General features: G+C 44.5%; 1 protein-coding gene across 14 annotated transcripts in view; it reads left to right on the forward strand.

The window, feature by feature from the left end:
- Positions 1-26,592, forward strand: part of PLCH2 (phospholipase C eta 2) — a 1,280,386-nt gene that overhangs the window by 858,962 nt on the left and 394,832 nt on the right. For all 14 annotated transcript variants that reach the window (XM_068240676.1, XM_068240675.1, XM_068240674.1 and 11 more), the window contains one exon: positions 12,048-12,168. In XM_068240676.1, coding sequence (XP_068096777.1) covers positions 12,048-12,168 — 121 coding nt within the window. The remainder of the gene's footprint in view (positions 1-12,047; positions 12,169-26,592) is intronic.

Raw genomic sequence — 26,592 nt, forward strand, 5'->3', positions numbered from 1 at the left:
ATCTGGTTGTGGGGCTTTCCTTTTGTAGTTGGTGATCGAGACTTTCATATTGTGGAAGAGTCCATTGTGGAACATTTTTCTGCACTATTGTGTCCATAAACCATACAGCTGCTAACCTCCAACAGTCAGATTATCCAGTCTCCATGCTGACTGCACAATTCAATGGAGATCTGATCCCTCCAGTACATCGTTGAAGGTGGGGTATAAAGGCTTCAGCTGTTAGGCAATGAGCACACTAGGCAGTGTAGAAGATCATGCGTATTGTGGTTCTAGGTTTATACTTTTTGCGTTTTTGGTGCATTTGTGTTTTTTCAAATAGTTTCCCTTTTTTAATGGAGTAAAATACCGTATTATATTTATTTAACCACTTTGTCCTCCTGGACGTAGAGCTATGTCTAGGAGGCCATGTGCGCTCCTGCGGCCAATCGCACGCGTGCTCCCGGCCGTGAATAGTTAGCCCAGGAATCAATGAATCGGGCCATGGTGCCCGATCACCGATTCCTCTCCCCCGCAGAAAAAGCGTCAACTTCTCTTGGAAGCCTTGCTTTTTCTGCCTCCTTCGTCCCCCTACGTCCCCCGAAGCGTACATGTTGCGCTTAGAGTGACGTCATGTAAACAAACCTAAGGTTGCCATCTTGTGGCCAAAAAGTAAAACTACATCTACATAAAAAAAAAAAAAAACATATATTTACATTAAAAAAATTACAATTTACATCCCACCCTCCCAAATAAAATTTTTATTTTAATTTTTTTATTATTAAGCAAACACATAAATATTTACCTAAGGGTCTAAACTTTTTAAATATCTATGTAAAGATGAAATATTTCTACTTTTTTTTATTTTTTTTATTTTATTATAAGCTTGTAAATAGTGATGGATGCAAAACGGAAAAAAATGCACTTTTATTTCCAAATAAAATATTGTCACCATACATTGTGATAGGGAGATAATTTAAATGGTGTAATAACCCGGGACAAATGAGCAAATACAATACGTGGGTTTCAATTATGAAGCCATGTATTATTTTAAAACTATAATGGCCGAAAACTGAGAAATAATGAATTTTTTCTTATTATTTTTACTGTTAAAATGCATTTACAGTAAGGTAGCTCTTAGCAAAATGTACCACCCAAAGAAAGCCTAATTGGTGGCGGAAAAAACAAGATATAGACCAGTTCATTGTAATAAGTAGTGATAAAGTTATAGGCTAATGAATAGGAGGTGAACATTGCTCGGATGCATAAAGTGAAAACTACTCAGGGCTGAAGTGGTTAATAACAAATGCATCAAAATGCATGTAAAACACAGTCCCCTGCGTCTCCATTGATATGCATTTTGTGTGTTTTGTTGTACATGCATTTTTGAGAAATACGCAGCAAGTTGTATGTTTTGAAAAGTGCACATTGTAAAACCTAGATGAATGGGTTTTTTTTAATGTGACCCTTAGACTTGCATTGTGTGCTAAAACCCATGCGGGTTCCACAACAATCGAGCTTCTACCTAGTGTGTCACTAGCCTCAGACCCCTTACAACAGCATAGCAGACAATTGATGAATCTCATTTACTATTTTTAGGGCCCGTTCACACTGCACGCGTTTCCATATGCGTTTTGGAAACGCGTGCGGGGGGGCCGACACGCAGGACATCAGACATTGCATAGAGTGCAATGTCTGATGTTCACACAGCATGCGTTCCGGACCTGTGCGGTCCGGGAACGCATGCTGCACGCAGATTTTACAAAAACGCGCGGCTGTCCCATTCACTTTTCAGTGATGGGATCAGCCACGCAACGCATACGAACGCGGATGGCGTGCGTTTGTACGCGTTGCGGTCCGCATGCGTTGTGGTCCGCACTTTGTAGTCTGAACGGGCCCTTATGGACTTCACACTGCACGCGTTTCCATATGCGTTTTGGAAACGTGTGCGGGGGGGCGACACGCAGGACATCAGACATTGCATAGAGTGCAATGTCTGATGTTCACACAGCATGCGTTCCGGACCTGTGCGGTCCGGGAACGCATGCTGCACGCAGATTTTACAAAAACGCGCGGCTGTCCCATTCACTTTTCAGTGATGGGATCAGCCACGCAACGCACACAAACGCGGATGGCGTGCGTTCGTACGCGTTGTGGTCCGCATGCGTTGCGGTCCGCACTTTGTAGTCTGAACGGGCCCTTATGGACTTCACACTGCACGCGTTTCCATATGCGTTTTGGAAACGTGTGCGGGGGGCCGACACGCAGGACATCAGACATTGCATAGAGTGCAATGTCTGATGTTCACACAGCATGCGATCCGGACCTGTGCGGTCCGGGAACGCATGCTGCACGCAGATTTTACAAAAACGCGCGGCTGTCCCATTCACTTTTCAGTGATGGGATCAGCCACGCAACGCATACGAACGCGGATGGCGTGCGTTCGTACGCGTTGTGGTCCGCATGCGTTGCGGTCTGCACTTTGTAGTCTGAACGGGCCCTATTCATTTCATTTGATTTTGTTTTCAACCAAAATCTGAAGTCTACAGGAGGTCATAATAAAAAAATAAAAAAAAGTCTGGATGTTGATGACCATCTAAAATGTAATCATTGACCCAGAATAATAACCAGCTTCAGGCACTCTGACTGCTGGCACCATGCTTGTTCCAGGTGTGACTTAGCACTGATACTCTGTCAATAATGCTTTGTCTTGATTTCAGCATGATAAAAGCCTAGAGTTTTTTTTTCAAAGTGGCAGTGATGGCAGCCTCTTCTTTTCTATAATTTCAGCTTGCTTCAAACCTTTTTTGACTTGATAAATTCTGCTGCGTATAAGCTGCGATGTTAGGTGAAAAGATGCAACACTCATTGATGGTCATTGTATAGGATTAGTGCACAGTAAAAATGTGTGCTGATAAATATTCCCCTTTAGGTAGCCATATGCCATTTGACCAAAATGTTAAAGGACAATTGAAGCGAGAGGGCTGACATACAGTATTTATTTCCTTTTAATCCATACCAGTTGCCTGGCTGTCCTCCTGATCCTTGGCCTCTGCTACGTTTAGCCGTAGACCCTGAACAAGCATGCGGCAGATCAGGTGGTTTTGACATTCTCAGATCTGACAAGATTAGCTGTATGCTTGTTCCTGGTGTTATTCAGACACTACTGCAGCCAAATAGATCAGCAGGGCTGCCAGGCAACTGGTATTGTTTAAAGGAAATAAATATGGCAGCCTCTATATTTTTCTCACTTCATTTGTCCTTTACATTTTCCTGCTTTTTTTTTCATAAATTTTGTTTGTATGGAAAAGCTTTTGAATGAGAGATATTGATTGATTTTCCTCGATTGGTGGAAAGCTCTGGCCAATTTGAATAAAGGAAACCAATCCACCATACACTATTCGATTTTCTTCTACAAGCAATATAATCAAGAAAACTGATTTGAATTTAAAAAAAATCTAAAAAATAAATAAATTTACTTGTATGTCATATGTCCAATCTTACTTTACCTTTAATACAATTGCAGACCTGGCTTGGTCACTTGACATTGAATGAGGAGCGTTCCGTTTCTAATTCATTGTCCAGTATGCAACTAAAACAGGAAATTGTGTCATATCTCGCCTGCCAGCGCAGTGTGGCAGACCTTAGTGAATAATGAGTGACTGAAGATCACAACACAACTAAATGAAATAAATGTGGCAGCCTCCACATCCCTCTCACTTCAGTTGTACGAGTCGCGTTGTCCAGTAGGGATTGGGACCCAATCCCTCGGGTGACATGGCAGAGCTGAGGCTATGAAGGGTGATGGAGGATGGACAGAGTGGTGTGCGAGTGACATTCCGCAGTGGGTGGGGAAAACAATGCTCTCAGGCATGGTGATCCTCCATGCTGATAAACGATCTGCCCTAGGCATCGGGAGGCATTGGGGACTGCTGTACACAAGCTAGATTTCCAGCAGAGACGGTTATCGTCCACCTTGGCGGAATTTAGTGTAGCATGTATGAGGCTTAAGGGCACATTCACACTTAAGCAATTAGCGGGCGATTCCCACTAATTGCTAAAGCGCTAGTGCTATGTTATCCTATGGCAGTGCTCTCACTGCCGCGATTGGCGCCAATTATGGTGACTTTCGATTAGCGCCAATCGCAAACATGTTACCTGCAGCATTTTCTGGGCGATTCTGGAGCGGTACAGTGCTTATAAAGCGCTGACTGCGATTGCTCTGGAATCGCAGAAATGTCAAAGTGCTCCTGTTTTGCCTTTTTTTTAGATGGGAACTAAGTGTTTCAGCTGAATTTTTAGCGGTTTCTAATTGTTATATTTCACATGCCATGACATGATTAGCTGCTTTTTAGTCAGCTTCCTAAAGCAGGAGCTCTTTCCACTAACTAGAATTATTAGGATACAAATCTGAGGAAAATATTGTCTGTCCGCTAGCAGAATCTCCACATAAATTTTAAACACATATCTAAACTAATTTTTTCCCTGTGACCTGGACACTTCAGCTATTCCTGGAAACTGATAAAAGCCTTTAAAAGCATAAAAAAACACATTTGGAATAATCAAACCTATTTTTGGAGCAACAGACCATTTTATGGACTAATGCTACGTACACACATGCGACAACGATCGTTCGTTGAGAACGACGAACGAACTTTTAATTGATGAAAGAACGACCTAAGTAAAGATAGTTTTAAAAGGTGTGTAACGATCTGATCGTTAGAACGAACGTTACATCACAAAAAGCAACTATTGCGCCTGCGCATAAAAATGAAAAGTTTCACGGAGAAATAGTGAAATGCGCATGTCAAGCCTAGTACGAACGATCGTTTCCAACGATGTACTACTTTTGCAAACGATCGTCGTTGGTTAAAATCCGCCGAGACAGAACTTTCTTTTGTAGCGATTTGGCTCGTTCGTCGTTTGCCTTAATAGTCGGTGGTTCGTTTTTTGTAACGATCGTCGTTGGTAAAGATCGGGGAACGATCGTTACAAACGACTATAGTCGCATGTGTGTACGCACCTTAAGCAAATGTTACATGCAGGTTTTTTCAGGCTTATATGTTAGAAACGGCATCACCAGAAATTGTGCACTGTTCAGAGGCAGATGTGATCATTCATCAGTGCTTGCTGTGAAACTACAATCATTTAAGGAGGCTTGGCCTGATGAGTTAGAAATGCAGTATTTCTCATCCCAGTCACTGGAGTTGTTTGTTCGAAATAAGTTCCTTTTTTTTTTGTGGCGAAACTAATTTGCCATGATACAAATCACAGCACAAAGGATAATTGCTGCTATGCTACCAAGCAGAAAGTTAGAGGTTCTGCCATGGCTGCAATCAGTGAGGAAGGCCGTTTTAAAAGTAAACTTCTATGAATTTTTAGTTGGCTTAAAGGGACTCCGAGCAGTGCAGAAACTATGGAAAGATGCATATCATTTTAAAGCTCTCTTTCTCCTCTTTCCAATGATATATAAACCACCACCCTACGTCTTTTAGTTTTCGCTATTTTCGCGATTGAAATTGCCGCGGTCGCGATTTCGATCGCGAAAATAGAGAAAACTAAAAGGTGTAGGGCAACGATTTAGGTGTCGTCAGAAAGAGGAGAAAGAGAGCTTTAAAATGATATCCATCAAGCCATAGTTATATTGTATTACACAGGACGACACTTTCCCCAGTGTCAGCAGCTCCATTCTGCTGAATGCAGCTGCTGACTTTGACAAAAAGTCGCCCTGTGTAATACAATATAACTATGGCTTGATGGATATCATTTTAAAGCTCTCTTTCTCCTCTTTCTGACGACACCTAAATCGTTGCCCTACGCCTTTTAGTTTTCTATATTTTCGCGATCGAAATCGCAGCCGTGGCAATTTCAATCGCGAAAATAGCGAAAACTAAAAGGCGTAGGGTGGCGGTTTATATATCATTGGAAAGAGGAGAAAGAGAGCTTTAAAATGATGTGCATCTTTCCATAGTTTCTGCACTGCTCGGAGTCCCTTTAAACAGTAAAAAAAATATATAACTTTTATTGTTTCCACTTTTTTTCCTTGTTCTTTTTCAGCTGTCAGCAAAGATAGGTTTTCTTAATATAACCTAAGTTGTGCTTTTATGCCAGCAGAGATCGGGACTCAATCCTTTGGTTTGAAAGTTAAAGGCTGAGTTTTGTACAGGCTAGCAATGTGTGCGGTGCTGTGGAAGGTGTGATGGGAGGATGTGCGGCCCATGACAAAGTAGCACAGCGGCTAATGGGGGCCCACTGTGCACACACTACATTCTTGGCAGAGGTGGCCCCATATTTTCTATGTACAAGGCTGTACTCTGACTAGAGCAATAAATATCACAATGGTGCGTTCAAAAACTTGACTGACTGCTATAAATACAATAGCCACAGTTATGCAAACAATATAGTAAAGGAGTTCTGGGTGCAAATGACCTGCTTGTCATTTTTTAGGGCTGGAGCATAAAAATGCCAATACTTCTAGGGATGTGTGGACAGATCGACCAAAAGACAGATCTCTCACTGATCGAATCTGACCATACGCTGCCTGCAGGCCAATTCCAGATCAATTTCAGCATGAAATCTCTTGGGAATTGGCCTCGTAATGTTGCCTCTGCCAATGTCCCCCCAAAATGTTAATGTGCACCCCCCACTCTCCTTACCTGTCCGGCCGCTGTGAGCCCAGCTGCTCCTGCTTCTGAATTCTTGTTCCACTTGACTTTTGCATATGGCACTGTTGTGTTTGTGTGACATCACATGCTATACATGGGGGCACATTACCATCGTGGGGGCCAGTGACCAGTGTTCCGTTTCAATATTCCATACTGTTACTGCCGTGCACTCGATTGACCACGTCAGCCCGAGATTCTCCAGATGCTTGATCAATACATTCATCGATTGTTGCAGCACTGACAGGGCCGGATTTCTACTTTTTACCGCCCTAGGCCAACTGTGAACCAATGCGCCCCCCCAACGTGTGTGTGCCCGCAAACACAATACTATACTAACAGGACAGGTCGAGAGTGGGAAGTGAAAAAGACAGGGACACAGAATGAGAGAGGGGGGAGATGAAGAGACAGGGAACATGGGATAGGAGAATGGGGAGAGGAAAAGACAAAGAGCATGGAATGGGAGAGAGGGAGAGGAAAAGACAGAGAACACAGGAGGGGGGGCAGAAGAAAATACAGGGAGCACGGAATGGGAGTGGGGGAGAGGAAAAGACACGGAATACAGGATATGAGTGGATAAGACAGGGAACACGGGAAGGGAGAGAAGAAAAGACAGGGAACTTGGGATGGGAGAGGAAAAGACAAGGAACACGGGATGGGAGAGGAAAAGAGAGGGAACACAGGATAGGAGAGAGGGAAGTGGAAAAGACTGGGAACGGAGAGAGGTAAAGAGAGGGAACATGGGATGGGAAAGAGGAAAAGACAGGGAGTATGAAATGGGATAGAGGAAAGACAGGGAACATGGGAAGTGAGAGAGGAAAGACAGGGAACATGGGATGGGAGAGGAAAGACAGGGAACATGGGATGGGAGAGTGGAAAAGACAGAGAACATGGGATGAAAGAGTAGAAAAGACAGGGAACATGGGATGGGAGAGTAGAAAAGACAGGGAACATGGGATGGGAGAGTAGAAAAGACAGGGAACATGGGATGGGAGAGTAGAAAAGACAGGGAACATGGGATGGGAGAGTAGAAAAGACAGGGAACATGGGATGGGAGAGTAGAAAAGACAGGGAACATGGGATGGGAGAGTAGAAAAGACAGGGAACATGGGATGGGAGAGTAGAAAAGACAGGGAACATGGGATGGGAGAGTAGAAAAGACAGGGAACATGGGATGGGAGAGTAGAAAAGACAGGGAACATGGGATGGGAGAGTAGAAAAGACAGGGAACATGGGATGGGAGAGTAGAAAAGACAGGGAACATGGGATGGGAGAGTAGAAAAGACAGGGAACATGGGATGGGAGAGTAGAAAAGACAGGGAACATGGGATGGGAGAGTAGAAAAGACAGGGAACATGGAATGGGAGAGGAAAAAGACAGGGAACATGGAATGGGAGAGGAAAAAGACAGGGAACATGGGATGGGTGAGGAAAGACAGGGAACATGGGATGGGAGAGGAAAAAGACAGGGAACATGGGATGGGAGAGGAAAAAGACAGGTAACATGGGATGGGTGAGGAAAGACAGGGAACATAGGATGGGAGAGGAAAGATAGGGAACATGGGATGGGAGAGGAAAAAGACAGGAAACACGGAGATGGGTGAGGAAAGATAGGGAACATGGGATGGGTGAGGAAAGACAGGGAACATGGGATGGGTGAGGAAAAAGACAGGGAACATGGGATGGGAGAGGAAAAAGACAGGGAAAGTGTGACAGAGAGGAAAGTGAAAAAAAAAAGAAGAGAAATGTTTCACTTGTCACAAGAGAGTGAAGTGACTGTCTGAGATGAAAAATGCAGGCACGCTGAGACAGAGCATTGGAGAGCAGAAGCCAAGTCACCTTATCTAAATTGCAGTCATTGTTTGCTTACTCTTAAAACCTGCTGAGCGGTCTGGACGAGCTCAGCTCGTCCAACACCGCCAGAGGCTGCCGCTCAGGCCCTGCTGGGCCGATTTTCGTCAAATAAAAAGCAGCACACGCAGCCGGCACTTTGCCAGCCGCGTGTGCTGCCTGATCGCCGCCGCTCTGCGGCGATCCGCCGCGAGCAGCGGCGAAAGAGGGTCCCCCCAGCCGCCTGAGCCCAGCGTAGCCGGAACAAAAAGTTCCGGCCAGCGCTAAGGGCTGGATCGGAGGCGGCTGACGTCAGGACGTCGGCTGACGTCGATGACGTCACTCCGCTCGTCGCTATGGCGACGATGTAAGCAAAACAAGGAAGGCTGCTCATTGCGGCCTTCCTTGTTTATTCTGGGCGCCGGAGGCGATCGGAAGAACGCCTCCGGAGCGCCCTCTAGTGGGCTTTCATGCAGCCAACTTTCAGTTGGCTGCATGAAATAGTTTTTTTTTAATTTAAAAAAAACCCTCCCGCAGCCACCCTGGCGATTTAATCAGAACGCCAGGGTGGTTAACTTGTCCCACTCCCTCTTGCATAAGCAAACGCTTCCTCCCCAGCACTCTGCAGAGTCCAGTGTTAAATCTCCCGGCCCTGCAGTCAGAAAACATCATGGAAGAAACAGTGGGGAAGTAGAGGAGGTGGGCGGGGCATGTCGGGAGATTGTGAGCTAAGCTGCAGCCAGCCAGGCAACTACCAGGTCTATCTGCGTAGTGACTCGTAGTTCTCTGTTTACTGAGGTGGGGGAGAAGGATATTCTCTGAGATGACAGAGAGCAGCAGGCAGCTGGGCGGCAATGACTGAGTGTCTGAGCGTGTTGGGGTCCGGTCCTGATCATCAAATCTCCCGCTCTGCTGCTCGGCACTCTGCCTCTCCACCCAGTGTCAGAGGGGAGGGGCGGGATGGGTCAGCGCACACAGCGTGCCGTGCATGGGAGAGACTCCAGCAGCAGCAGAACGTCCCTGCACAGAAAGGTGATTGTGGAACAAACAACTGATCTCCTGTCAGCTGCAACACCGCCCCAGCTCAAGCTCCGCCCTAGTCCTGTGCCTATTCGGCCTGCCCACAAATCCAGCCCTGAGCACTGATTTTCATCTGATTTAATAATAATTATTGAATGGGATGGTCAATCGGCTGCAAAATTGCCAAATGTGTGGTCACCTTGAAGGCAAGTAGTTCTTAACATTAAGTGGCTGTTTGGAGCTCAAAACAAGAGAAGAAAATGCTAGGACAATGTAAACTCCTTTGTTCTCAATGAGTGCAGGTCACACTGCAAGTCTGGCATTGGCACAGTACTAAAAAATCCTGCTGAAGAAAATGTTAGTGAATCCAATAGAAAATGCCTGCCAGTACTGATTAAATCACAAACAATTAGCAGGCTGCTCCTGCTAAAAGTGTCAGTTAGCAGTTGACTTTTCTTGACACTTCCAGTGGGAATGTGTCCTAACACTGAAAAGCCTGTTTCAACTCAGGAAACGGAACAGAATAAAAAGAAAAAACGACTCTTAACAGTATTACTAAGAGTTTAAACAAGGATTGTATTTCAAACTTAATTGCAATGCCCAATATGACTTGGGACGGGGGAGCATTTTAAGATGAATGCATCTCTAAGCATATGGCGAGCAGTATGTGGTCCCTGCAACACGGTCTGGGCAGGCAGATGAAAGCATTCTGTTAACATAAGTTTGTAAAAAACAAAACTGCAAAAATAGGACATCTTCATTTTTAAAAAAAAACATTGGTCTTTATTTGGGATTTGAACTTCTGTACAACAGTTGTTTGGATTATTGCATTATGCATATGTTTAAAGTGAATGGGAACCGCATTTTAAAAAAATGAGACAGATACTTACCCAAGGAGAGGGAAGGCTCTGGGTCCTATAGAGCCTTCCTGCACCTCTCCTGGTCCCCTCATTCCAGTGCTGGCTCGCCCGGTAGCAGTATTTGACTAATTTAGTCAAATACTGCTTTACCCGGCTGAAAGAAGGCTTCAGAAGTCTTCAGGGAGCCAGTGTGCTCCTGAAGAAGGGCGGCCCTGTACTGCACCTGCGCAAGCACACTCACGCCTGTGCAGTATGGAGCCCCATGTCTTCAGGAGGACACGGCTCCCGAAGACTTCCAAATACCCTTTTGGCGGGGGATTGAAACGGGGGGGGGGGGAGCCAGCACAGGATAGAGAGCAACGAGAGAGGAGACGGAAGGCTCTATACGACCCAGAGCCTTCCCTCTCCTTAGGTAAGTATTTGCTTCATTTTTTTTAAAATGCGGTTCCCATTCACTTTAAAATGATGCTGTACTTGATGCTATATACAAGTATCATGAATGGCAGTATACTTAACCAGTCGAGGGATGGTCATCACACAGAAACAAGAAGCTTTGGTCAGCAACTGTTTTTTGCTGTTGCTCTTAGTCACAGACCCATAAGTGGTTCCATGGTGGGGAGACAACGCAAAACAATTTTTTTCAAAGCATATTGTCTCTGTGTGATGCCCCCCTTGCTGTGTTACAGCCAGTGGCGTAGCAATAGGGGGTGCTGAGGTTGTGACCGTGCCAGGGTCCCTGGACCAGAGGGGCCCATTAAGGACCTTCCATCTATCTTATTAGCTTGTCATTCGTGCTATACTGGTAATAAACTCCTCTACATCTGTATTGAACTATACTAATCCTTAACTAATACCTTCCTTACTCTGATTACACGTCTCTGACACTGTAAGGCCTCTTTTCTATGGACAGTTGAATTGTGTGCTCGGCGAGCAGTTACCAGGCAGCAGGGAGCAGTTATCTGGCAGCAGCAAGCAGTTACCAGGTAGCAGCAAGCAGCTGTGAGAGTTTGAGAAGCATTTCACTGCTTATCAACTGTCAATGGAAAAGAGGCCGTAGGGCTGGAACCCACAAGAGCGTTTTTTTGAGCATTTTGGCAGCACTGCGATACGCTAGCGTTTTGCCAAAACGCTCAGCTGATGTTAATGGATGGGGCAACTTCCACAGGAGCGTTTGCGTTTCCCAGAAACGCAAACGCAGGACCTGCAGCATTTTGGGAGCGATAGCGCTTCAATGTAAAGTATTGACACGCTAGCAGAAACGCTCAGCAAAACCTAAACTGAGCGGTTTTGCTAGCGTTTTGCGGTTCAGCACACTGTAACAAATTTAAAAATAATTCACAGGACCAATCAGGATAAAAACGCGAAACGCAAAACGCTACACAACCGCTGAGGAAAAAAGTACACTGTTGCAAAACGCGACCGAAAACGCGCATGATTCCGCTTGCAAACCGCTCAGACAAAACGCTAGCGGTTGCATTTGCGGATTTCAGTGGGTTCCAGGTCTTACTGTCCTTAGTAGCTTGTGAGGCTCCATATCAACAGAGTGCTTGCGCCCCATGTAAAACTTGCTCTGGGGCCCCAAGCTTGTTAGCTATGCCACTGGTTACAGCTCATAACAGAAAGTTTTAGCCATCATTTGGGTAACAACCCTGCATTTGGTTTACAAATTGATAAATATACATTATTTTTCTTTTAAACAGTTGATTGCTGGGATGGACCAGAAGGGGAGCCAATAGTCCATCATGGATACACTTTGACTTCCAAAATTCTTTTCAAGGATGTCATTGAAACGATTAACAAGTATGCATTCATCAAAAATGAGTAAGTGTTTTCGCAACAGTTTCTCATAAAATATTTATAAATGAACTTGCATATGTGTGTGGTGTTGGCTACACAGAACAAGAAGCTTGTCTCATTTACATGTTGAGATGCTGACTTTTTTTGTACAGCTTCTTCACTGTCCACAAGTAGAACCTTTTGTTAAAGGACAACTGAAGTGAGAGGGGTATCGAGACTGCCATACATTTATTTCCTTTTAAGTAGGGATGGGACGAATCCACAATTTCTTCGAATCCGAATCCGGATCCGAATCTAAAAAGGTTCTCGAATATCTCGAACCTTTCGAATCCCGAATCTAACGAATCCTGCACATAAGAATTGTGCGATCCATGGAATAGTTGCCCGCACTATAGGTAGCTAGGTAAAGGTGTCTTCAGTATAGCTAGCAAGGTATAGGGGCCTTCACTATAGGTTGCAAGGTATAGTGGCCTTCAGTATAGGCAGCAGGGTATAGTGGCCTTCATTATAGGCAGCCGGGTATAGTGGCCTTCAGTATAGGCAGCAGGGTATAGGGGCCTTCACTATAGGTTGCAAGGTATAGTGGCCTTCAGTATAGGTAGCAGAGTATAGTGGCCTTCAGTATAGGTAGCAGGCTATGGGGGTGCTTCAGTATAGGTAACAGGCTCTGGGGGGCTTCAGTATAGGTAGCAGGCTATGGGGGTGCTTCAGTATAGGTAACAGGCTATGGGGGGCTTCAGTATAGGTAGCAGGCTATGGGGGTGCTTCAGTATAGGTAACAGGCTATGGGGGGCTTCAGTATAGGTAGCAGGCTATGGGGGGCTTCAGTATAGGTAGCAGGCTATGGGGGGGCTTCAGTATAGGTAGCAGGCTATGGGGGGGCTTCAGTATGGGGGGCTTCAGCATAGTTAGCAGGCTATGGGGGGCTTTAGTATAGGTAGCAGGCTATGGGGGGCTTCAGTATAGTTAGCAGGCTATGGGGGCTTTAGTATAGGTAACAGGCTATGGGGGCTTCAGTATAGGTAGCAGGCTATGGGGGGCTTCAGTATAGGTAGCAGGCTATGGGGGGCTTCAGTATGGGGGGCTTCAGCATAGTTAGCAGGCTATGGGGGGGCTTTAGTATAGGTAGCAGGCTATGGGGGGCTTCAGTATAGATAGCAGGCTATGGGGGCTTTAGTATAGGTAGCAGGCTATGGGGGCTTTAGTATAGGTAGCAGGCTATGGGGGGCTTCAGTATAGATAGCAGGCTATGGGGGGCTTCAGTATAGATAGCAGGCTATGGGGGGCTTCGTATGGGGGCTTCAGTATAGATAGCAGGCTATGGGGGCTTCTTATGGGTGGCACATATCCTCCTCCCTCCCCCCGCAGCCTCCTCCACTTGTCCCCCTGCATACATAAGGAGAAGCAGCCTCTCACCTCCAGCATCAGCGTGGAGCCCGGAGCGGCAGACCTCTCCCTTCACTTCCTGGTTCCCCCTAGTGGCCACCTGACCGGCTCTTACTGATGACGCGTAGTAAGAGCCGGTCACTAGGGGGAATAAGGAAGTGTGCAGGAGGTCTGCCGCTCCGGGCTCCACGCTGGAGGTGAGAGGCTGCTTCCTCTTATTTATGCGGCGGGCGAGCGGAGGCGGCTGCGGGGAGCGGGAGGAGGACAATTGCGAGCGGGGGAAGCGGCGGATGCGCGGCGATGCAGCGTCGGGATTCGGCGGATTCGGCGAACAGAAAATGGCGTCGGGATTCGAGTCCACGAATCTCGAATATTTCCTAATATTCGAGGGATTCGCCGGATTCGTCGTCCCACCCCTACTTTTAAGCAATACCAGTTGCCTGGCTGTCCTGCTGGTCCTCTGCCTCTAATACTTTTAGGCTAAGTTCACAGTTGACGTTGCGTTTTTGGTGCGACGTTAAGGTTTGGTGCGACGCAAAAGCATAATGTGTTAGTACACGTTATGCTATATTGCGTTGCGTTTAGCTGTCATTTCAATGCGACCTTAACGTCGCATCAAATGCGCCGTTATCGTGACATCCTGATGCGCCCAAAACGGCGCATGCGTTAGTTTTTTTTTTTTTTTTTAATTAAAAACAAAATCCACTGAGCATGTGCAAACACAATAGCACAGCCCATAACGTGCAAAACGCACTGCAAGCACTACTTTCACAGAACGTGCTGCGTTACACTATAACGCAACGCATGCACTGTGAATGTAGCATTGACTTTGCATTGCAGTGCGTTTGTACATGTTAGAAAGGACTATAACGCGCGACTTTAACTTCGCACTGTGAACCTACCCTCAGCCATATACCTGCATGCAGCAAATCAGGTGTTTCTGACATAGTTGTCAGATCTGACATGATTAGCTACATGCTTGTTCCTGGTGTGATTCCGACACTACTTCTGCCAAATAGATCATCAGGGCTGCCAGGCAACTAGTATTGTTTGAAAGGTAATAAATATGGCAGCCTCCCTATTCTTCTCACTTCGGTTGTCCTTTAATAGCTGCAACAGAACTCTTTATAATTTAGGGTCCTGTATAGAAGATGGTGAAGAAAAGACCATTTCTTTGTACCTTGCTCTGCAATTCCATTTCTCACTGCAGTTCACAAATTGAAACACAGGCATATGATTTAACAGGCTGTGTCTTTTAGGGTGATAGAAGAATACAGCCATGATAAGCAATAATGTTCCTCCTCCAGGTACAAGCTTCCTATCAACTCTAACTTTAACTCTAACCCGTTGGGTCTAATCTCTGAGGGACTCTAACCCATGCCACCACACTATCTAAATATTATCCCACCCCCGCACCTTTCAGTATAGGTAGCCAGCTCACCTTCACACACCGCAGCTGCCATCAGTGCCACTCATTTCTCCGCTCATCTCCAGTGCAGAAGCTTCCTCTTCCTTTCCGTTTCCAATGCTGACCAAGTCCATAGCCGTCTGCTACAATGCAAAGTGCAGAGAGAGCAAGGTGGCTGCTGCATAGGCAGCTAGCAGCAGAGTACCGCGGTCAGGCGCTTGCCTGATCTCCCTGCATTGTAGCATTTGCAAGCTTGAAAATGCTGCACCAGTTTAGCCTGCTGCTTTGGTGCCCCTGCTCCTGTGGTGCCCTAGGCCATGGCCTAAATCCGGCCCTGCTCTCTTATACGCTTTTTCTGGACACCATGAAGAATGCATACATGCCATAGGATCTGTGACATGTCTCACAATAGACACCTCATGGACTGACGCAACAAATTGTATATCAAACCCACTGTGACCATCCACGTTGGGAACCTGGCATGAGTGTGAACCTAGCCTGACATGTGAGGGGGCACAAAATGCTATACATAAGGGAGAAGTGCCAGCAGCTTGATGCAATAGAAGGTGGTTGTTAGTGAATGCTTATCATGGAGAGAAAAATGGGTAGTTGCTTTGAAGAGGTAAGTAGATGCCGTGGGTATGATTATAAGCAATACCCACGGCTATTAGGTTAAGAGGAGACACTTAAATGGAAGTGTAATTCTATCCTAAACTGGTAAAACACTGCTTCAAGAAGAGTCTGTTTCCATGGCTCATTTGGATGTGAGCATATGCCCCCCCCCCCCTTCCCTTGAGAAAAGAAAAATCACAATCCCTGGCTGATATTCCCATTCTTTTTCAATTGCATACCTATACTGACCTAGTCAGGAAACATTTTATTGATTTGTTTTTTCTTTTTGCCATTATTATCTCTCTAGTAAGCTCAATTAGAGAGCAGCAGAGGAGACCTCTTGTTGTGTGTTGTCTGGTTTCACTGACCTCTCGCTCCTAGACAATCCAGTGTCTGAACACATTGGATGTTATAAAACACTGTTTCTTGCTATTACCATGGTCAATAAAACAACTCAGGTTTTGGCTGCGCAGCACCAAGTAATCAATCCATTCAAGTCCAGGGTCAGAACATTGATATTACTTTTGAATTACTTTTTTCCTCATGAACAAATTGTTTATATCAGATTTTTACCTTTTCAAAACTACATCAGTACCAATGATTCAATATATGAAGCAATATATACCGTAAATATTGTTTTTCCCTGTTTGACAGAAGATCATTTTAATAAGCATCTGCTGCCATAGCACTGTATCCTATACAATAAAACCGAACTGTCCCTGCGTCATCCACTTTCCCTGTCTGTCCGTCCGAAGCTTTATTGTACTGCGCATGTTCAAGACACAAAAATGGAAAAATGGAAGCCCTTGTGAGATTACAATCTAAAGGAATAGGAGGGACATTTTAGGGCTAGGCCTCAGTCAGCCTTCAGTGAGAAGAAACACGCAGAGACCAGGTCAGGTCTGCAAATTCTTCTGTCATTCAGGTTTTACAGCATCCTTTATACAGGATTCAAGTCATGTGACATGAGTTACAATACGTATTTGCATAGTATACATATTCTTTAACACAGAAAATTAGTTGGTTACCACCTTATATGGTATTGCTTGTATATCAAAGAAAGTCTGTTGGAAATGTATTAGTCTCTGTTCCCACCAGAGCAGAGAAGTGACTTTTTTTGTCCGTTCTCTGCTCATCGCTAAACGAACAGTGAACAGTTCCTATTTTATAAATAGAAACTGTTCACACTTGTCAATATGCAACGGGTCCATGGCATCCGTTGTGATAAGCGGACCGTACTTCTGTACAGTTTGCAGTAATCATGAGCAGACTGTTTCTTTCCACCATATAGCCTATGGGGGCTGGGCCGAGGCGAGACAGGCTCCAGCCTCAGGGTGCAGTGTAGGAGGGGGCACACAACTCAATCAGTTATCACTCTCCTATTGTTTGAAGCAGAAATAGGAAAACGGGATACATGGAGGTGACTGCAAGCCAGATAACTAGAGATTTAGGTTTTGGGGGGGGTTGGGAGCCCAGGGCGGTTCTTCGTCTAATAGTAATCAATGTGTGACGGCTGGGGTGGGAGGGATGGAGGGGCGGACTTTGGTGTCTGAGCCTTGGGTGCTGGAGGACCTTGTCCTGGCTCTGTATGGGGCAACGCATCTTCCCGGGCTACAGTCAGACCACTGCAGACCATTGGAGCAGACACTACCCTGTCTGCTCCCGCTGGCCACACATATTCCAGCACAAGTGGGAACACAGCCTTACCCCGTTTACTAGAATACAATGTCAGTATGCAGCTTTTGTTGGGCTGCTCAGCTGAACACAATAGACGTTTCTGTAGTGAGATAACTTACAAATGTATCAATGATAAGCATTTGATGGTGCTATTCATAGTCCAGCTATTTATTTGTCAGCGTCCAGTTAGCAGTTTGGCTAAAGTGCGGTCTATAGAGTACTTTCAGCCTTGCTGGTATCTGTCCTCAGGCTACTGTTCTTTCAGATAGGAGCTGCGCCTGCAGTGTCACGCTGCTCATCCACACTGTTAAAAGGGTCATTGCCTCTAGCAATTAGTATGGCTTTACCTTTCATTTCATGACTTGCTCCATAAAACTGTAAATGGATATTGATTGTTGTTTATTGTGTCAGCTCATTTCTCTTTGTTACACTTTAATGTGGAGTTGGTAATTTGCTGAACGTTGGTCTGCATGCTACCTGCTGTGGATGCAATGACAAGAGCCTAATCAGTGTATGCAAGTCATTCTAACAAGATGTGAGCCAGTGTTTTACGTGAAATCAATTTTCTAATGAAAACAGCCTTTTAGCCGTACTAAAATTGGCTGAAAAATGTGCCTTTTTTGTTGTTTTTATGTTCCATGAAGCGTGCATTGCTAAAAGCTTAAAGCAGAGCTGTAAGTACTTTGCGTATTTAGCATGTATGGGTACACACACAGTGAGGAATCTGCTACTATGAGAGCAATGTATACATAAAGAAATGCATACTTTCCAGCAAAATAAACTTCTTATCGTTTTTCCTGTGGAAGTGGCTGTGTCCCCCTGTAGCTCTGTCCCCTGTGATGCTTGTCAGGTGATTGACAGAATCTGGCCTGCCTAACCCCCACTTAACTTCTCCAAGCTTTTTAATTGGTGCAGAGGGTGGGTGGAACTACTGGAATAGCCTGACAATGTGGATGGCACACTGGGGTGACTCCAGGATAATGGGGCCATTTCTTATCACAAAAAGGGTAGTGACATGGGGACAGTTGGGTCTTTGTCACCTCCCAGGGAGAGGGAGGGTTAATGGCCCACTTTAACAATGCAAGAAAACTATGCTTCAAATCATTCTATCTTCGGTTTTATTCTGCTCTTACAGAGACTCTGTAACAAAATGTTAAGCCTTATTTCTTCTATCCTATATGTTCTTATACCTGTTGTAATGTGGCCTGTCTTACTGTAGCCTTTCCTAGTTGCACTGTCTGTAATGCATCTTATCTCCTTTCCTCTGTCGTGTCTGTCGGGCTGAGGCTGGAATGTGTGGAATGTGCAGCACTGCTTGTCATTGGCAGAAGCTTTACACACCCCCTCCAAGCTCTGCATGAGTCACACAGTAAGCTAGTTATCAGCCTATCATACTGTGGTTAGAAGCCAGTCTTTTGTTTGTAAACACTGCCAAATAAAATAAGGCATAGAATGGTATGCTTTTTATTGTAAGACTATTAGAGTACAGATTCTCTTTAAAGCAAACCTGAAGCAAAAATAAATTTAGAATATAATGAATTGTATGTGTAGAACAAATAACAAATAGAACATTAGCAGCAAAGAAATGAGTGTCATATTTTTTCAGTTATATAGCTTTTTTTTCATAACATTGCATCATTCTGACATATTTGCAGTTTAGAAACCACACTGTCTTTTAAGCTCCTTAGCGGTGTGCCAACACTGTCGGGCATGTCGCTCTAGAGGTTTTAACTACCTCAGGAGTCCCCCGCTATAAAACTATTAGATTACATGACGTCCGTGCATACTAGCTAGCGCTAGGTTAGCTAGAATAGGAGGACGTCCCAGATGCAACTGCTTATACGGACGGGGGGGGGGGGGGGGGGGCGGCCACCTATTCTAGCTAGCCCAGTGCTAGCTTATATGTACTGAACTGATCTCATATAATCTAATAGTTTTTTTAACAGGAGACTATGAGGCTACAAAAGCTCCTGAGCGGCGTAATGCTCATGGGGTTTAAAGGGGAACTTCAGCCTAAACAAACATACTGTCATTAAGTTACATTAGTTATGTTAATTAGAATAGATAGGTAATATAATCTCTTACCCACCCTGTTTTAAAAGAACAGGCAAATGTTTGTGATTCATGGGGGCTGCCATCTTTGTCATGGGGGCAGCCATCTTTTTGGTTGAAAGGAGGTGACAGGGAGCATGAAACACAGTTCCAACCTTACTGTGTCCTGATAACCCCTCCCAGCTGCACACGCTAGGCTTTAAATGTCAAATTCAAACTGTAAAAAAAAATAATTTTGCACCAAAACAGCAGAACGAGAACAACATCAGAAATCCCATCATGCTTTGCACAACATCAGGGGAAAAATGCCCTGGCAGTTTTTTTCTGTGCAGCTAAAAATGAGGCTTGTATAAGAGAAACAAAGTTCTGATGCTGTGAAACTGTTAAAGAAACACCAGGCCTTTTCAGTGCTGCTGAGTCAATTTTTCGTCTGGAGGTTCACTTTAAGCTATAAAACACAGGAAAAGGAATGTCAAGCTGTCTCCCAGTGGGTTTAACCTCCTTGCCGGTTATCCCGAGCTCAGCTCGGGGTAACCTGCGCAGGAGGATTTCTCAGGCCCCGCTGGGCCGATTTGCATAATTTTTTTTCCCTACACGCAGCTAGCACTTTGCTAGCTGCGTGTAGTACGCGATCGCCGCCGCTCGCCGCCGATTCGCCGCTACCCGCCGCGCCGAGCCGCCCCCCCGCCCCAGACCCCTGCGCAGCCTGGCCAATCAGTGCCAGGCAGCGCTAAGGGGCGGATCGGGGTTCCCTCTGACGTCACGACGTCGGTGACGTCATCCTGCCCGGTCGCCATGGCGACCGGGGAAGCCCTGCAGGAAATCCCGTTCTCAACGGGATTCCCTGCATACTCTGATCGCCGAAGGCGATCGGAGTGGGTGGGGGGATGCCGCCGCTTAGCGGCTATCATGTAGCGAGCCCTGGGCTCGCTACATGATTTAAAAATAAAAAAATAAAAAAAAGTGCGGCGCTGCCTCCTTGCCGGATTTTTTACACCGGCAAGGAGGTTAACAGAGAAGCTCCTTTGCATAGATAACTGAAAATGTTTAACTCGCCCTGTACTGGAAACAACATAACACTCTTTTCTTCGCTAATAATGGTCTATTTCTTAGCTGTACTACACATACAATTCATTACCTCCATAAGTTTATTTTTTCTTCAAGTTTGCTTTAAGTGAATTGTGAATACCTAGCACTGAATAAATTCATGAGTTTATGATGTATCCAAATAAATCATGGTGACTCAGAGCTACCAATATTTTATGTTGTGAACGAAGATCAGTAAGACCTAGCGGTAATTAAAAATAAACTCGAAACCGTATAACATGACCTTCTTTTAGTTAGTGGAAACTAACATCACACAAGTAAATAGATATAGCAGATTTGCTATTTGGTATATATTATGGAGAACAGAGCACATCCAGACACAAAGGGATTGTACCAGAACACAGACTAATAGAGGGATTATGAATATAAAAAAACCAATTTATCTAATTTAAATATAAAAAGATAAAGTATCTTGGGAGGGTGGATAAATATGTCAAAAGAGAACATCCATAACTTGACCTTCTTACAAAAGTAGGTAACTGCAAAGTATGACTTCACGCCATGCAAAATGAAACACATGTGGCGTATTACATTAGAGCAGTAGATGGAACCATGGAAAGCTCTTCACCTTTGACTCTGTAAGCCAGAACATACATTCAGGATAAGTGGTTTATATCCTAACATTAGCTTAACTACACTGAATCCAACTTGCTTACAGGGGTCTGGGTGTCTACCCCATCAGTGCAAAGGTATAGATTAGGATGCTTTTGATTTTTAATGTGGTGAGAAATATTCCAGCTGGTCCTAATACTTTGGCTACGGGTTATCATCTGGTATAATTTTTATGGCTATTCTTCTAGATGTACATATTTTTGGCCTCTGGTGAAGCGACTTTGACTTGTAAAACCTGGGTCAGACAAGCAATGTCACAGTACGCTAGTTATGACTTTCTTTAGATGCAGTGTTTAGTTAGGTGTTTGCAGAAACACCTTGTAGATGTGGTATTTGCTCTTTTTTTCATGTTTGGAGTACTCTATATTCTGGCGTGTAAGACTACTTTTTAACCCTTGAAAACCTTCTGAAAAGTCAGGGGTCGTCTTATACGCCGGGTGCCCGAGTGATACACCCTATCCTGTTACCGACTCTCAGATCTCGCTGTTGAGGACTGTAGTGAAGTGGCGCAGGCGCACATGTGCGAGATCTGATAGGCAGAGAAGGAGGTATCTAGGATACAAGGGTGGGCGAGACAGGTGAAAGAGACTTGGTTTGTGGGCACAGCACGATCTATTCTTCCATACCGCTTTGATAAAAAGGTAGACAAGGAGAGCTGACCAATCCACTTAGGGAGAAGGAGAGTTGACCAATCCAACCAGTCAATCGCTTATATATTATTATATAATGGGTACCACGTACATTACCAGTATCTATTCATACATAGCACCAGTATATGTTTTTTACATTTTTATTTGGTATGCGGAGGAGGGGTAGTCTTATACGGCGCATATATCCCAAACTCTCTATTTTAACTGGAAAAGTTGGGGGGGGGGTTCCTCTTTATACGCCAGAATATACGGGTATACATTTATGATGTTTTTTTACTAACAGGAGTGGTCTGTTAGATATTTTTAGTATGCTTTTGCGTTTAGAAGGAGGACTGCTTGGGGGAAGAAGGTTTTTCTGTGCCTGGAAGTTTTGGTGGTGATGTTACTGAAGCGGTGGCCTGAGGGGAGCAGGTTGAAGAACCTCATGCCGGGGTTGGTAATTAGAGTTGGGCCGAACGATTCGCCTGCGAACGGTTCCATGCGAACTTCAGTGGTTCGCGTTCGCATCCCGCAGGCGAACTTTTGCGGAAGTTCGGTTCGCCCCATAATGCACCATGAGGGTCAACTTTGACCCTCTACATCACAGTCAGCAGGCCCAGTGTAGCCAATTAGGCTACACTAGCCCCTGGAGCCACTCCCCCCCCCCCCCCCCCCCCCCTAATACAAGGCAGGCAGCGGCGGCCATTACGCTCACTCGTGTGCCTGCGTTAGTGAGAGTAGGGAGAGCTGCTGCAGACTGTCTCTCATAGGGAAAGATTAGTTAGGCTTAGCTTGTTCCTGGCTGCATACCTGTTCTGTTCAGTACCTGCATACCTGTTCAGTGAACCTGTTCAGTGAACCCACCACTGCATACCTGTTCAGTGAACCCACCACTGCATACCTGTTCTGTGAACCCACCACGGCATACCTGTTCTGTGAACCCACCACTGCATACCTGTTCTGTGAACCCACCACTGCATACCTGTACTGTGAACTCACCAATGCTTACCTGTTCAGTAAACCCACCACTGCATACCTGATCAGTGAACCTGCCACTGCATACCTGTTCAATGAACCCACCACGGCATACCTGTTCAGTGAACCCACCACTGCATACCTGTTCAGTGAACCTGCCACTGCATACCTGTTCTGTGAACCCACCACTGCATACCTGTTCAGTGAACCCGCCACTGCATACCTGTTCAGTGAACCCGCCACTGCATACCTGTTCAGTGAACCCGCCACTGCATACCTGTTCAGTGAACCCGCCACTGCATACCTGTTCAGTGAACCCGCCACTGTATACCTGTTCTGTTCAGTGAACCCGCCACTGTATACCTGTTCTGTTCAGTGAACCCGCCACTGCATACCTGTTCAGTGAACCCAGCACTGCATACCTGTTCAGTGAACCTGCCACTGCATACCTGTTCAGTGAACCCACCACTGCATACCTGTTCAGTGAACCCGCCACTGCATACCTGTTCAGTGAACCCGCCACTGCATACCTGTTCAGTGAACCCGCCACTGCATACCTGTTCAGTGAACCCGCCACTGCATACCTGTTCAGTGAACCCGCCACTGCATACCTGTTCAGTGAACCCGCCACTGCATACCTGTTCAGTGAACCCGCCACTGCATACCTGTTCAGTGAACCCGCCACTGCATACCTGTTCTCGCCATGGTGCGCACCAGTCCAGCACGGCCGTTACTACACAAACAGCTGTTTGCGGTGCGTTACACGGTGAGTTTGGTGTGTCAGTTTGAAGCAGTACCTTAATTACACCACCTGATTGATGTATACACATGCAAGATGTTTTAAAGCACTTTAGGCCTGTCATTTAGCATTCAATGTGATTTCTGCCCTTAAAACGCTGCTTTGCGTCAAATCCAGATTTTTCCCGGGGACTTTTGGCATGTATCCCACTCCTCCACCTGGGGGTCCAGGTGTTAGACCCCTTGAAACATCTTTTCCATCACTTTTGTGGCCTGCATAATTTATTTTTTTTTTCAAAGTTCGCATCCCCATTGAAGTCTATGGCGGTTCGCGAACTTTTACGCGAACCAAACCTTACGCGGAAGTTCGCGAACCCGGTTCGCGAACCTAAAATCGGAGGTTCGGCCCCACTCTATTGGTAATTTAGAACATATATGGTTGGAATGCCTGCATGCTTATTTAACACTAGTCACGGTATTGTGATAAGAGAGGCTTTAGATAAACCCCATAAAGAGAAATGCCCAGCCCTTAGACCTATCCAGTATGTAGTATCTGTGGAGAGAACAAGGACTCATTTAGCTAATCAATGACTACAGCTAACGCTACTTAACACTGTTAAAAATAAGGTCATAGACATGTTGCTGTTTGAGAAAACATAAGCCAATAGTAGAGATCCTATGCAGGCATTTCAGAAAACCTAGGAAACTCTAAGTACTTGGCTCATGTAGCGCAGGATCTATTTTTTTTTGTTTTTTTAACTATGATTAATACCTTAGATATACAAGGGCCCTACATAAAAGATGATATAGGATTTCATATTTTGGCACCGTCACCAGATGTTCAAATATATGAACGTTATAAGTTATTCATTGATGTATATACTGTATATCCCCTACTATGGGAAAATCTCAATACATGTTGTACTATATCACATTTTTACTATGTGCTAAATAATTAAAAATGTTTGGACACAAAAAGGAATTAACCTTTTGTTGTATGTACTTTTTCTCCTAAGTAAAAACAGCTTATCAGTAGGTAATATATGCGTATCCTCCACAACTTGATTTTTAGTTCATTTTACAGATCGATACCTGATGGTCTATAGCTCTCCTACAGCGTATTAACTTACTAGAGTCATATAATTCCTATATCAAATCCATACCTTCCACTGATGAAGGCCAAAGCAGCCTGCAACTTTGATAATATGGCGCTGTAAAATTAATAAGGTACATTTGTACAATAAATCAGTTTCCAGTGCTAATAAAGAATATTGAATTATTCATTTTAGTCGTTTACTGCCTTCAGGTAAGCCTTTTTTTACTAACACCACTCATTTAAGTCCTATTCCCTTTGAGCCGCTTCTTAACTTGTGAAGCTGAAACTTTTAAATACTTTTTTTTTTTTTTTTATTTATTTTTTTTAGGGACACCATAGTAAGCAGAAAGTGAGGGCTGCCATTTTTTCTCTTCAACTATGCCAATGTCCTGGCTGCCCTGCTGATCCTGTGTCTATAATACTCTTAGCCACTGACACAGGACACATCTGTACATCAGGAGCTGACTGAAGTATGACATTTTAGCCACATGCTTTTTTCCAGGAGTGTGATTCAGACACTACTGGAGCCAAAAAGATCAGCATGACTACCACACAATTGGCATTCTTGAAAAAGATCTAAATATGACAGCCTTCAAATTGATCTCTCTACAGTATCCCTTTAAGAAGGCAAAATTATGCTTTGTATTGTTTAACCACTTCACCCCAAAGCGTTTTTTACCCTAACGGACAAGAGCGATTTTTAGCTTTCAGTGCTAATAGTTTTCATTTGCCAATAGCTTAATCACTACTAATCACAATGAAATGATTTATATCTTGTTTTTTTTACCACCAATTGGACTTTTTGGGGTTGATATTTGTTTTCAGTAATTACTTTATTTTCTATGCATTTTAAAGGGAAAAACAAGGAAAAAATGAAAAAATACACTATTTCTCCAATTTCATCCCCCATAGTTTTTATATAAACACTGCTACTGTACATAAAACCCACACATTTTATCTGCCTATTTGTTCACAAGATTTTAATTATGTCCCTAGTACAAAGTATGGTGACAATATAGTATTTGGAAATAAAGGTGTATTTTTTCTTTGGTGGGTTTTTTTCACATTTTTTTCACGTGCACGGTGGCAGCAGCACTGTTTGACTTATAAAAACGTCCTGGAGCCATTAAGAGGCTGTAGCAGGACGTTTGTATAAGTCAGTTTGTCATTAAGTGGTTAATCTGTAGATGGGATTTTGGATTACTTTAAAGGGGCCCATACACTCAGCCGATTTTCTGGCCGACCGATCGATCCCGATCGATCGATCGATTGATTGATCGTTTGCAAATCAGTTGGCCAATCGACCGATCGATGGCCGATTTCGATCGATTTCGATGGATTTCCATCGACCAGGCAGGATGGAAAATTTAGGTCGATCTGATGAGATTGCTTATCAGTTTACATTGGCCTTAATGGAAATCTGATGGCAAAAAAAATGCCATCAGATCGAATTTCAATAGATTTCAAACTGAAATCTATTGGAATTCTATCCTGGTAAAAAATGTTCTCAAAAAGGAATCAGATAGATCATCAGATGCATTTCTTGACTATCTGCTGCCAATCTGACGAGTGTATGGGCACCTTTACTCTACAACAAAAATATCCCTTTGCCTCTGGTTCTTTGTAACTTATCTGCGTATCCTGTAACAAGACCTATATTACAATAGCAGTAGCCAAGGATTTCACTATAGGGGGTCTCTGGAAAGCTGGAAAACATCACAGGGACACTATACAATTCTGGAATAATCAACAGGTGGAAGCGGAACCCTTGAACACACTTTAGAAGTCTATGGGAGCCAGAATACCCTATAGGGAAAACTGAATTATACCACAGTGCACATTTGAAAACTGAAGTAACAGGATGTTAATCCCTTTCTATCATGGCCATAGCACAACAAAGTCCGTTTTTTTTTGTTTTTTGCCTGGAGTTTTCCCCTTTGATAACTATAAATTGTTGTAATGTTGTAAAACCCCACTATAATTGTAACATACAATCTTAATGAGTATGTTTTGTAATGCCAGAAAACATACAGTGGTTGGCCTTCAACATAAGTGCCACATTTTTGTGACATGGTTAAAAAATGTATATCTCATAAACGCTGGCTGCTGTTCTGTGATTTAATGAATAGCATTTGTGAGCCTGACCCACAGTTCAT

Source organism: Hyperolius riggenbachi, chromosome 6 (genome assembly GCF_040937935.1).
Source record: "Hyperolius riggenbachi isolate aHypRig1 chromosome 6, aHypRig1.pri, whole genome shotgun sequence".
Classification (NCBI taxonomy): Eukaryota; Metazoa; Chordata; class Amphibia; order Anura; family Hyperoliidae; genus Hyperolius; species Hyperolius riggenbachi.